Here is a 12,385-nt window from a genome sequence, read left to right as displayed (position 1 = left end):
GACCCTCCTGCAGGTGGGGGGCCCATGGGAGGACGTCCCCATGTCGCTCGTTCGGGCTAAGGCTGGCCGGGCCCCATGAGTGGAGGCCCGGCCACCAGGCACTCGCATTCGAGCCCCAACCCCGGGCCTGGCTCCAGGGTGGGTCCCCGGCTGCGCCATGCCGGGCGACGTCACGGGACTTGATCGTAGAATGGTGATCCTTGGCTCATAATTGGTGGAAAACCCTTGACTTAGATGAATCAGTTGTTGAGGTCAACACAAAGATCTATGAGAGAGAATCAGGCTAAATATAAATGAGGTCTTGCAGATGGAGCCAATCCCAGCTGACATTGGGTAAGAAACAGGGTACACCCTTGACAGGTCGGCACTCTATTGCAGGGCTGACACTTGGAGACAAACAACCACACACACTCTCAGGCCAGTCAACCAAAGCTGCATGTGTTTTTGACTGTGGGAGGAAGTCGGAATACCTGGAGAGATCCCACCCAGGCACGGGGAAAATGCAAACTCCACAGAGAAAGGTTGGCTTGGGTTCGAACACGGAACCTTCTTGTTGTGAGGTGACCACCAACCACCAAGCCGCTGTGCCGCCCTGTTGTATAATCCGTTAATGTAAATTTAAAATTAATTATAAAATGGTCAGGCAGAAGAGGCTTTTGGGAAAATATAAATGTTAAGTGTTCTGTTTCCATGCCCTATGTCAGAACAAGATCAAGGGTGTGATTAAAACTGAGTGGGTTTATTTATAGTTTGAGAAAAGCCAATTTGAATTCTAAAGTCCAACTCAAAGTTTATTTGTACTAAGCACTAAGTCAGAATAGTCTGAAAATTCAGTTTAGAACTGAATGTGATGGTTATGTTTATAATTATTGAATTGGTGGGGCTTGTTGTTAAGCTGTTATACAGGCAAACATGGGTTAAGTGTTCCATCAGTGTGATGGCCCGGGGGAAGAAACTGTCCTTGTGTCTGGTTGTTTTGGTGTGACCTGTAGCACTGTCCAGAGGGGAGGAGTCCAGTTTGTGTCTAGTGTGTTAGGGGTCTGCAGAAATCTTCTATGCCCTCCTTTTGACCTGCGAGGTGTATACAGTAGGTCTTCCATGGAGGGCAGGCTGGCACTGATTATATGTGTTAATTTGTTCTTTCTTTTTTGTTTTTTATGGACTTGTACTGTACCTGCTCATCTTTTCTCATTTCATTCTCAAACCTTTTGTCTTTTCCTCTTCCCTTTCTCAGTGTTTGTTATTGAAACACTGCACGTGTTCCAGTTTGTCCTGAAAGGCTTTCTTTCATGTCTGCATTACCACTTCTTTTCATCATTATCCTCCTTCCTTGTTTGCGCTGTTTTTTAATTTCTTTTTGTCATTGGTCTCCAGGCGGCACTGATGTCCTTATAAATAAATATATATATACACACACACACACACACACACACACACACACGTATGGTCAAAACGCTTTACACTATTTCCCGTGCACCCATTTGCTCACACATAGTCACACACTGATGATATCACTGTGAGCACTAGGGGTTCAAGTGCTATTCCTTAAGTGTGGAATAGCACTTCTCTGCATCTTTAAACAGCAAACTCCCTTGGTACTTATAAAAATAAATATCTCTTTTTTTTTTATGGCATTTAATGTGGTGTAATTCGATACACTTGGCTCACAAGAGGATCCACAATATTAGGTTCACGAGAACGAGATATTTTACCACAATATTTAAGAAATCTTAACTGAAGGCCACAAAATACAAAACAATGCAGGTGCATTTTGAAATGTCTCCTGGGTGATTTCACATGAGTTACTTCAGAGCTTCAAACTGAATTTCAAAGGTGTGAAAAAATACACAGCTCTCCTCATTAATTTCTATGGGGGATTGCGTTCACCACAGCTGGCACCAGCACTGCAGGGGGCTCTGGTAAAATTGCACAACCGCATGCCTCGAAAAAGTTGGATCAGGTTCAGTTTTCACCACACTGAACGGTAACATCATCCAGCAAAGCTGTGTTGACCAACCGTGTATGGGAGACTATCGGGGTGTGGATGCCCACAGGAAGAAGGCTCTTTTGTTTATTTTGTTAACATGAGCATTCACTGGCGAATTTGGGCCACAGGTACCGAACCATAATGACACGCCATGAGTTTTCATTATTACTGGATGGTAAACAGTGTTTTTATCTATCAGTGCCAGCACACTGGTGGTAGAATTGGTGCTAAGGTAGAGTAGGCTATGTTAGCAGCATGGCTAACCGAAACAACAGAAACCCACAAGCAGGAAATGTGAATGAAACCACTCATGTCGACTCATCACAACATGGCTATATTGTACATGCCTACAACACTCCCCCTTGCAACTTCTCCCCCCTGGACCAACGCAACCCCATGTGTTATACTGGCTTGGTACTGATATCACAAGACAGCTTTTGCCTCGATGAGAAATATTGTCATGGTTTAATATCATGAGATCTTGCCCCACCCCTAACAGTGATTTATCATATTAGCAGACTTGCACTAGTCCAGTTTAACAGTGGTTTCACTGATGAGGATTGAACATAAACGTGGTATAATCCAACTCACACTAAGAACAAAATCAGACAATGTTGACATGTTCAAGCTTGTATTTACAGAATACTGATCAAGTTAGGTTATCTTTGATTAATTACAAATGCATGTATATGTAATGCCATTCATCTGTACTAGTATTTGCAGGCTGTAGTGTCTTTGGAGTTGCAGCTTGGTTGACATACTGCATATGCAGTATACAGTTGCTTGAAGTGTTTGTTCGTAAGTCCTGGTTGATTTTCTCCTCATGGTTATACAGAGCTGACTTCTTTTTTTTAATATAATATAAATTTGATATAAATGTCCAATTGGACTTAAGGATGAACTAATTAGATTTTGGTGGTCAAAGGTCAAGATTATTGACCTCACTGTACCCTTATCTGTGAATTTGACTGGTTGACAGAGGCATACAACCACAAAGCAGTAATTCTAGTTCCTCCTGCTTTCCTATACTTGCTCTCATTGTGCCATATTCACTAACATTTTCCTAAGTGTTTTCTTAAGTTTTGTTAAAGTTTGTTCTTAAGAAAGGCCCTAGGAAACGTCTACATCTGATTCATGAACGTGTTCTTAAACTGCAGAATTGTTCGCACCTGTGCTCTTATACTGATGAATCCCCTGTGTTCGTAATTTGAAAGTGCGTGCCAGTCATTCCTAAAGATGGTGGAGCTGCCATATTGAGTAGCATCAGTAGTGGATATAAAATAAAATAAAAAAAGACACATGGGATGCTCTTACTCATTCATGAAGTATAAGGAGCAAACTGATGAATTAAAAAGATGGTTTGATCTCAGCTTTGAGGCAACAAAACAAACATGGAAGAGAGCTGCTGACCAGTGGAGGAGGACAGGCTGGCTCAGAGCTACGAGCTGGACTAGTCACTGGGGCCATACCCAGCACTTTTCGGTGTGCCGTCAGCTGAACAGACCTCCATGTGTGCACCCAGGTCCTCTTAACTGCCCTGAGTCTGTTCTCATACAGTATGTGATGCTGGACAACTAAAGGCTTGCACAGCCTCAACACTCTCTTGAGGTATTCCATAGTGGATTTCGAGGTATGTTTAGGATCATTGTCCTGTTGTAGAAGCCATCCTCTTTTCAGCTTCAGCTTTTTTACAGATGGTGTGATGTTTGCTTCCAGAATTTGCTGGTATTTAGTGGAATCCATTCTTCCCTCCACCCGTGCAATGTTTCCTGTGCCACTGGCTGCAACACAACCCCAGAGCATGATAGATCCACCCCCATGCTTAATAGTTGGCAAGGTGTTCTTTTCATGAAATGCTGCTCCTTTTTTTCTCCAAACATGCCTTTGCTGATTGTGTCCAAAGAGTTCTATTTTAACTTCATCAGTCCACAGCACTTGTTTCCAAAACGCATCGGGCTTCTGTAGATGTCCTGTTGCATACTTCAGACGTTGGATTTTATGATGGGGACGCAGATAAGGTTTTCTTCTGCTGACTCTTCCATGAAGGCCTTGTCTGTGCAAGCATCGCTGCACAGTGGAACGGTGCACCACCACTCCTGAGTCTGCTAAATCTTCCTGCAGGTTTTTTGCAGTCAAATGGGGGTTTTGATTTGTCTTTCTGACCAGCATACGAGCAGTTCTGTCCGAGAGTTTTCTTGGTCTTCCAGATCTCATCTTGACCTCCACAGTTCCCCTGATCTGCCATCTCTTAATTACATTTCTTACTGTGGAAACTGCAAGCTGACAACGCTTTGCTATCTTCTTGTAGCCTTCTCCTGCATTGTGGGCATCAATAACTTTCATTTTCAGGGTCTTACACAGCTGCTTAGAGGAACCCATGGTTGCTGGGTGTCCACAAGTGTGTGCACAAGGTTTGAAGAGTCAAGGTATTTGTACAGCTTTGAAATTGGCATTTACCAATGACAGCTGTTGCTGTGCATCAGATCTAACGAGCTGATTAAGGTCTGAAACCTTGTGAGAGACTTTGAGACTCTGGAACTCTTAGGGTGCCCAAACTTTTGCACCATGCCATAATAATGTTTTTATTTTTTATTTTTGTTCAATTTATGGCATAAGAAGTAACTATGCATCACTGTTTGCAGAAAATATTGTGCATTTTTTCCATTTCCAAGAGAAACTGTGTTAACATCTGTTCAAATAAAAAAATCACCAAAATCTGTTATTTATCAAGGGGTGCCTAAACTTTTGCATAAGACTGTATCTGAGAGACACTTATAGAAATGAACAGAAATTAGAAATAAAGATATGCACTTAAACATGTTTGGCTTTTAAGTACCATGCCTAAACTTTTGCATAAGACTGTATCTGAGAGACACTTATAGAAATGAACAGAAATTAGAAATAAAGATATGCACTTAAACATGTTTGGCTTTTAAGTACCACTTTTCCTAATTCTAAGCTACAAATAATCATACCGTGAAAGTTAAATAAATTTTAAAATAGGCAATTAATTGCTTGCGGTACTTTTTACTGTAGTGTTTATTTATTTTAAAAGATCATAATGCTTTATATTTAAGGGAAAATATAGAAATATTAATGACAAAATGGTTATTATAATGTAAATTTTATCATATTTATTCATATTTTATAACTGTAGAACTGAAGAAAACTACGTCAGCAGTCAAATGTGTGTCAGTGTGCTCCTGAGTCTGTGTAGATTCTGTTGTTACACAAGAACAAATCCCAGATAAGAAAAAATTGGTGAATGCCAGAATCTTTGTAGAAGGTTCATAGATGAGTTTTACAAACACATTTGTTCTTAAGAACGGTTGGTGACTGAGACCCATTGTTCTCTTCTTCTTGCTCTTCCCATGTGTGATTTTCTCCCTTTGAGTTTTTTCATATTGCATTTTCGTACATTCTTCCTCGTTATTGTTTTTGTTGTGCATGTCACATCTTTAACTAAATAAAGTGCATTTCCGCTTTAGTTCTTGAGCTGTGTCCCCGTTTCATACTACATAGAAAGTTGTTCATAATGAAACAACTCTAGAAATAGAGTTTTGGAAAACAAAATTAAAACAAAGTATTACATCTTTTCAAATTCATTGTGGCTTTAGTCAGCAATGACAGTCCACTGTTACGGTTTGATCATGTCTTTGAGTGCACATATTGCATAATTTTCTTAGTAGTAAAGTAGTACAGAATTTCCAAACTACGTCTGAGATCATTTAGAAATAGTGTCACTGTTCCATTGTTTATCACTGAGCCCGGACAAATTGCACTTTTAACTCTAAAATGCTTATGCGTAGTATGTGTCCTTGTCACAATAAACCAAAAAAAATCATATGTATCATGGTTGCTTTGTTGTCTATAAAAAATTAATGTTGGCTTAATATAATATCATCAGACTTTGTAACACTCCAAAATAATGATATTGTTTGGTTTGGGCTATAGTGAAAATAATGTGACAAATCGATAATGAAAAATAACAGAGATGCAGCCCTACTTACTGTATTGGACTGTAGATGTGTAGTACAGAACTGGGAAACCGCTTTGGACCCTCCTCCCTTTTTCAGCCTGCCTCTGTCCTCTCATCACTGTCAGTCATGTTTTTAAGTTTGTAAACTGAGATAGTGAGAGACAAGCTTAAGAACACAGCTGTACTTAATAATCTGGAGAGACAGCGTTCCTTCACTCCTGTCTGTTCCCAAGACAACCTGAAAATCTTACTCCTATAAATTGAGCAACTTTGTGTATGTGTGTGGGTTACATGACTTTGAATGATGCTTTTGCAAGCATGCAGTTCCTCAAATGCTGAGGCTGATACTCTCTTGTGAAAAAGGGGAAAGTTGAGATGAGTTGAGTTTCATAACTAGGCTGAAGTTTTAACTAACAGAAAGGTGGCAGAAACTAGAGTTTAGATTTTTGGGATGTTCAGTGTGTAACTGCTCTTTTGTGTTGTGGTTCAGATGTGGTGTAAGTGGCCTAGCTGGATGAACTAGCTTGGTCTCTCTGGGGTAAAGATGGGCTGCTGGGCCACTATTAACCCCTTGATTTCTCCCAGTCTCATAGCAGTGTGTACACATTTTCTATGCTGGAATATCAGTAATTTAATAATACACAACAATTTATAAATATTAATCTTGTAAGCACAGAACTAAAATAATGAATCTTTTAGAAGCTGATTTTAGTGCATGGATCCTCGGGTGGAAGCAAAACAGTCATTTTTGGCATATGTTTATTGACTTACACTGCAGCTATTTCAAAAAGCAAAGTCAAACACCTGAGGGTTCCAGTTTCTTAAAAAAAAGTTGCTATATACACAAACTCTGAATGGAAATTGCGAGGGTCACTTTTTCCTGATGTTTTAAATGACAAATCAAGAAAGTAACCTGTGGGTTAATCAATAAAGAATATTATTGCAGCCCTGGTTTTGATTAGATAATAAAGAAGGATGCATCTTACAGGCCAGTTGACACACCGTAATCGTGTTACTATGATCTTTGGAGTCGTAAACCTCCTCTGCTAAGTTGGCCTACAGACCACTGTGTGAATGCTCTTTGAACTGGAGAAAAACACATATGGTGATGCAAGTTATTTACAGATAGACATTATTTAATAATGTTATTCATTTTTTTATTTTACAGATGTTAAAAAACCAGGAGTAGTGCTGAAGATGTGATGCTGTTTGTTTATTCATTTTCCTATATGTGAATATGTTTATTTCAGGGAAGGCAATGAGCCTGGCGATCAGTTGACGGTGACCTACAGGGAGCTGCTGCAGAGGGTCTGTCAGTTTGCCAATGTCCTGAAGTCTCAGGGTAGGTTAAAACCACCTAGGTTCCATCTGAAACAGTGGATGCACTGATTGTCTGATGTCTCGATTAGAATCGTTTCATTTTCTCTCTTATTGTTCAATAATATACTGACTGTGCATCTCTACATCTTATATTGACGAAAAGAAGAGCACCAGTACTCTGTATTGGCAGATACCATGAGTTAAATCACTGTTTCATTAACTGTACCTGTACTTTGTTAATTCTAGTTTATGTTCTCCTGGTCTATATAAGGAAGAGTGGCTTCTCCTGCTGTAGTGGTTTATACTTTATTACCAATATTAATTGAAGTCCAGCTGTTGAACTGTTTTTGTCTGCTGTTCCACCAGGAGTGAAGAAAGGTGATCATGTGTCCATTTACATGCCCATGGTGGTTGAACTAGTGGTAGCCATGTTGGCCTGTGCCCGCATTGGAGCTGTTCACTCTATAGTGGTGAGTTGGATATGCATGGCATATTAAAGACAGTGCGTAGTTTGAGATGAAACCTGTATGGATAAAAATTGATGTCAGTACTGTATGCACTGTTGTCTCCAGTTTGCAGGTTTCTCTGCTGAATCCCTGTGTGAGAGGATCCTTGACTCCCAGTGTTCACTGCTCATCACAGCAGGTTGGTTTCATATTAAGAAAACATGTCTGTCTGCTCTGCAGGTTTTCATACTGAGATGACCTTGTAGGGTCCAGTGAATGATAAAAAAAAAAAAAAAATCATCAGTCTTCACTTAAATGTGGTGCTCAATACAAGAGGGTGGTTGTATGAACTGGGAGTCTGCAATTGCACAGGTTCAATGGGGTTAAAGGCTACCTGATGCAAAAGCTGTCGAAACCTAACGAGCTGCACCCTGCACTTTTTACCATCACCCGGCATAACGGGTTGAAGCAGACCGTCCTACTTTGTTTTTCTACTGTATTTTTCCCTGTGTCAGTCTCTGTTTAGAGCTGAGCAGAGGATGTGATGGATAACTTCACAGCGCAACAGCCAGCCAGTAACAGAGAGTGTATGAGCAGTTTATGAAACAGCTGTTGGACAAGCAGAACACAAATTTGCAGAACTGTGATGTCTTCACTGCTTTGCCTGTGGTCCACTCACTGAAGTCCCCATTTTTCCCCTAAATCAATGAGTTAAGTTCTCAATCATTTTACCTCTAAGCCAGCTGGTGTGTGTGTTTCCACACTGTGTTTGTAAAGCTGTGTGTAGAGATGCTGACATTTAACTAATCATGAACAGCAGCTCTGCACCCACTGCCTCTGGGGGCAGTAGAAACAAACACAGAACGGAGCAAACAGTGTGATTATTTGTAGTTTAGAATTAGGAATTGGATTATTTAAAAAAACACATTTAAGTGCATATCTTTATTTCTAATCTCTCTTAATTTCTTTAAGTGTCTCTCAGATATTGTGGTCAGTGTTGAGGCTGTTTGTGGAAGCATTTGGTTGTCCAGCAACATATCTGAGATCAGGCCCAGGGCAGTTAAGGGACCTGGGTGAACACAAGGAGACCTGATCAGCTGACGACACACCCTGAGGCACACCCTGTTTTGGTCTCATGCCCTCTTATGGGCACTGGCAGGGCATTAACCTATGCTGATTAGGAATGACCAACACATACTTTCATCTTACAAACACATGGAGTTCATCAGTATAAGAACACAGGTGTGAAAAACTTTGCAGTTTAAGAACGTGTTTATGAATCAGATGTAGACTTTTCTTAAGATCTTTCTTAAGAACAACCTATGAAAAAATTTAAGAAAACACTTAGGAAGATGTTGGTGAATGTGGCCCATTGATTTTAGACCCATGGCTTTAATTTCTGTTGTTATGAAGTTTATGGAGAGACTAATGGTGAGCAAACTTCAGGTGGATGTAGGCTCACTGTTAGATTTATACTATTAGATTTATATACAGGTGCTGGTCATATAATTAGAATATCATCAAAAAGTTGATTTATTTCATTAATTCCATTCAAAAAGTGAAACTTGTATATTATATCCATTCATTACACACAGACTGATATATTTCAAATGTTTATTTCTTTTAATTTTAAAGGCCTTTAAATGGTCTCTCTGTCTAGTTCTGTAGGCTACACAATCATGGGGAAGACTGCTGACCTGACAGTTGTCCAAAAGACAACCATTGACACCTTGCACAAGGAGGGCAAGACACAAAAGGTCATTGCAGAAGAGGCTAGCTGTTCCCAGAGCCCTGCGTGCAAGCACATTAATAGAGAGGCGAAGGGAAGGAAAAGATGTGGTAGAAAAAAGTGTACAAGCAAAAGGGATAACCGCACCCTGGAGAGGATTGTGAAACAAAACTGATTCAAAAATGTGGGGGAGATTCACAAAGAGTGGACTGCAGCTGGAGTCAGTGCTTCAAGAACCACTACGCACAGACATGTGAAAGACATGGGTTTCAGCTGTCGCATTCCTTGTGTCAAGCCACTCTTGAACAACAGACAGCGTCAGAAGCGTCTCACCTGGGCTAAAGACAAAAAGGACTGGACTGCTGCTGAGTGGTCCAAAGTCATGTTCTCTGATGAAAGTAAATTTTGCATTACCTTTGGAAATCAGGGTCCCAGAGTCTGGAGGAAGAGAGGAGAGGCACAGAATCCACGTTGCTTGAGGTCCAGTGTAAAGTTTCCACAGTCAGTGATGGTTTGGGGTGCCATGTCATCTGCCGCTGTTGGTCCACTGTGTTTTCTGAGGTCCAAGGTCAATGCAGCTGTATACCAGGAAGTTTTAGAGCACTTCATGCTTCCTGCTGCTGACCAACTTTATGGAGATGCAGATTTCATTTTCCAACAGGACTTGGCACCTGCACACAGTGCCAAAGCTACCAGTACCTGGTTTAAGGACCATGGTATCCCTGTTCTTAATTGGCCAGCAAACTCGCCTGACCTTAACCCCATAGAAAATCTATGGGGTATTGTGAAGAGGAAGATGCGATATGCCAGACCCAACAATGCAGAAGAGCTGAAGGCCACTATCAGAGCAACCTGGGCTCTCGTAACACCTGAGCAGTGCCACAGACTGATCGACTCCATGCCACGCCGCATTGCTGCAGTAATTCAGGCAAAAGGAGCCCCAACTAAGTATTGAGTGCTGTACATGCTCATACTTTTCATGTTCATACTTTTCAGTTGGCCAAGATTTCTAAAAATCCTTTCTTTGTATTGGTATTCAGTAATATTCTAATTTTCTGAGATACCGAATTTGGGGTTTTCATTAGTTGTCAGTTATAATCATCACAATTAAAAGAAATAAACATTTGAAATATATCAGTCTGTGTGTAATGAATGAATATGATATACAAGTTTCACTTTTTGAATGGAATTAGTGAAATAAATCAACTTTTTGATGATATTCTAATTATATGACCAGCACCTGTATACACACCAGAGAGGCACGGATAATGCAGTCACCAGTATAGTCATCTAGGGCATATGCCAGACTGTTATTTGTGGATTGAGCATTTAACAACTTCCAGCCTCATTTTCTCCTAAAAGCCCTGCAGCAGATGGATGTCAACCCTGTCATTCCTTACCAACCATATTCAGGTCGGTGATTTTTGTATTTGCCATCAGTCTTACTGCGGCAGGGAAAAAGCTGTTAAGTCTTGTTCTATGTGTGATGATACTGTCTGCCCTACTGTGCCTGAGACTGTAGGTGCAGCTTTTGTGTCTGAGCAGGGTGTGAGCTCATTATGTTCTCTGCCCTTTTACGACAGCACTGCGTGTACAGTGTGTCCATACCAGGCAATTCAGTCTCAGTGATCCTCTCTGCAATCTTTGACCATTTGAAGAGCCTTCCTCTCTGCCTGTGTGGTGTTACCATACCAGACTGTGATGCCAGTAGTGAGGATGCTCTCTACCAGCCCTCTATAAGCCTGGGTGAGAGGACGAAGGTTCAGTCCAGCTTTCCTGAGCTGCCTGATGAAGTATAGCTGCTGCTGGGCTTTCTTCACTGTATATATTTTCTGTATATTGATAATAAACTGACACAGACTGTCCAGGTAGAAAGGGTTTGCATTAGAGGCTACATTATCTCTGCACACTGAGGGTCTTCAGTGCCAGCCAGAAGGTGCTGCTCCTCTTTTATCATGCTGTGGTTGAGAGTGTTTTGCTGTATGGCATTTCAGCCTTGTGTAAATCTTAGTGAGCAGCAAAAAAACTCAAATCACACGGCTACCATAGAGAACCATGAAAATTATGGGTGTTAAGCAGCATCCCACACTCCAGGCTGTATATGAGGAAGTGATTCTCAGGCAGGGCCAGAAGATGAATTCAGATACCACATATGTTCTTTATCCTGAGTACCAGCTTCTGCCTTTAGGCTGATGTTTTAGAGTTTAAAAAAGTCTTAACATTTCTTTTGTTCCTCTGTCTATCAATGCCTTAAATGGCAAGTTAGCTAAGACCTGATTATCTCCTGTAACATTTGTTTATAATTAGATTACCGTAAATGTTATTTGTATATGTTTTTCCAGCAGTTTTAAACAAGACAAATTTCCTTCCGGATAGTAAATTTGATTTAATCTAATCTAATTCTGTACAAAAATCATTCTGCACAGTGAAGGTAAAACATACATAACAAGGAACAGTTAGCAAAAACGTTTGGTGGGGAGAGGGACTTTAAGATGTGAGTTACACTACATAATATTGAGCTGTATCTCATATACCAACTAAACCAAAATGTACTTTTCTCATGTCTGCATGTGGATAAGTGGTTAGCTGAACTTTTACCTGTTAAATAGTGAGACTCACAAACGTCCAGTCATTTGGAGAAATGGGTTGGGATTGACCTCTCCTTTGGAGAGAACTGATTATGATCAGTAACAGAAAAAGAGGGATGCAATATGGCTGAATGTGAGTGCAAGGACAGAGATCACGGGTGAAATAATAGGTCTATGGAAAATGTAACTAACTAAATAAAGTACCTTATCTAGTTATCTGTCTGTCTTTCTTTTTTATTCATTCTTTCTTTCTGTCTGTCTCTTTTTATGTATGTATGCAGTTAAACCAGTGATTCCCAAGCTGTGGCAGGCATAAGCCCTGTGGGGCGCCCACAG

General features: G+C 40.6%; 1 protein-coding gene and 1 long non-coding RNA gene across 5 annotated transcripts in view; both read left to right on the top strand.

The window, feature by feature from the left end:
• Positions 1 to 12,385, top strand: part of acss2 (acyl-CoA synthetase short chain family member 2) — a 70,655-nt gene that overhangs the window by 21,600 nt on the left and 36,670 nt on the right. For all 4 annotated transcript variants that reach the window (XM_020609111.1, XM_020609112.1, XM_020609110.1 and 1 more), the window contains exons 3-5: positions 7,217 to 7,308; positions 7,653 to 7,756; positions 7,859 to 7,931. In XM_020609111.1, coding sequence (XP_020464767.1) covers positions 7,217 to 7,308; positions 7,653 to 7,756; positions 7,859 to 7,931 — 269 coding nt within the window. The remainder of the gene's footprint in view (positions 1 to 7,216; positions 7,309 to 7,652; positions 7,757 to 7,858; positions 7,932 to 12,385) is intronic.
• On the top strand, positions 7,955 to 11,071 carry LOC109965251 (uncharacterized). The gene is made up of 3 exons (XR_002275611.1): positions 7,955 to 8,974; positions 10,824 to 10,874; positions 11,045 to 11,071. It is a non-coding gene; the product is annotated as an uncharacterized LOC109965251 (long non-coding RNA).

This window comes from Monopterus albus, unplaced genomic scaffold (genome assembly GCF_001952655.1).
Source record: "Monopterus albus unplaced genomic scaffold, M_albus_1.0 scaffold98.1, whole genome shotgun sequence".
Lineage (NCBI taxonomy): Eukaryota > Metazoa > Chordata > Actinopteri > Synbranchiformes > Synbranchidae > Monopterus > Monopterus albus.
The sequence above is the reverse complement of the archived record's forward strand: the minus strand, read 5'-3'. Positions and strand labels throughout refer to the sequence as shown.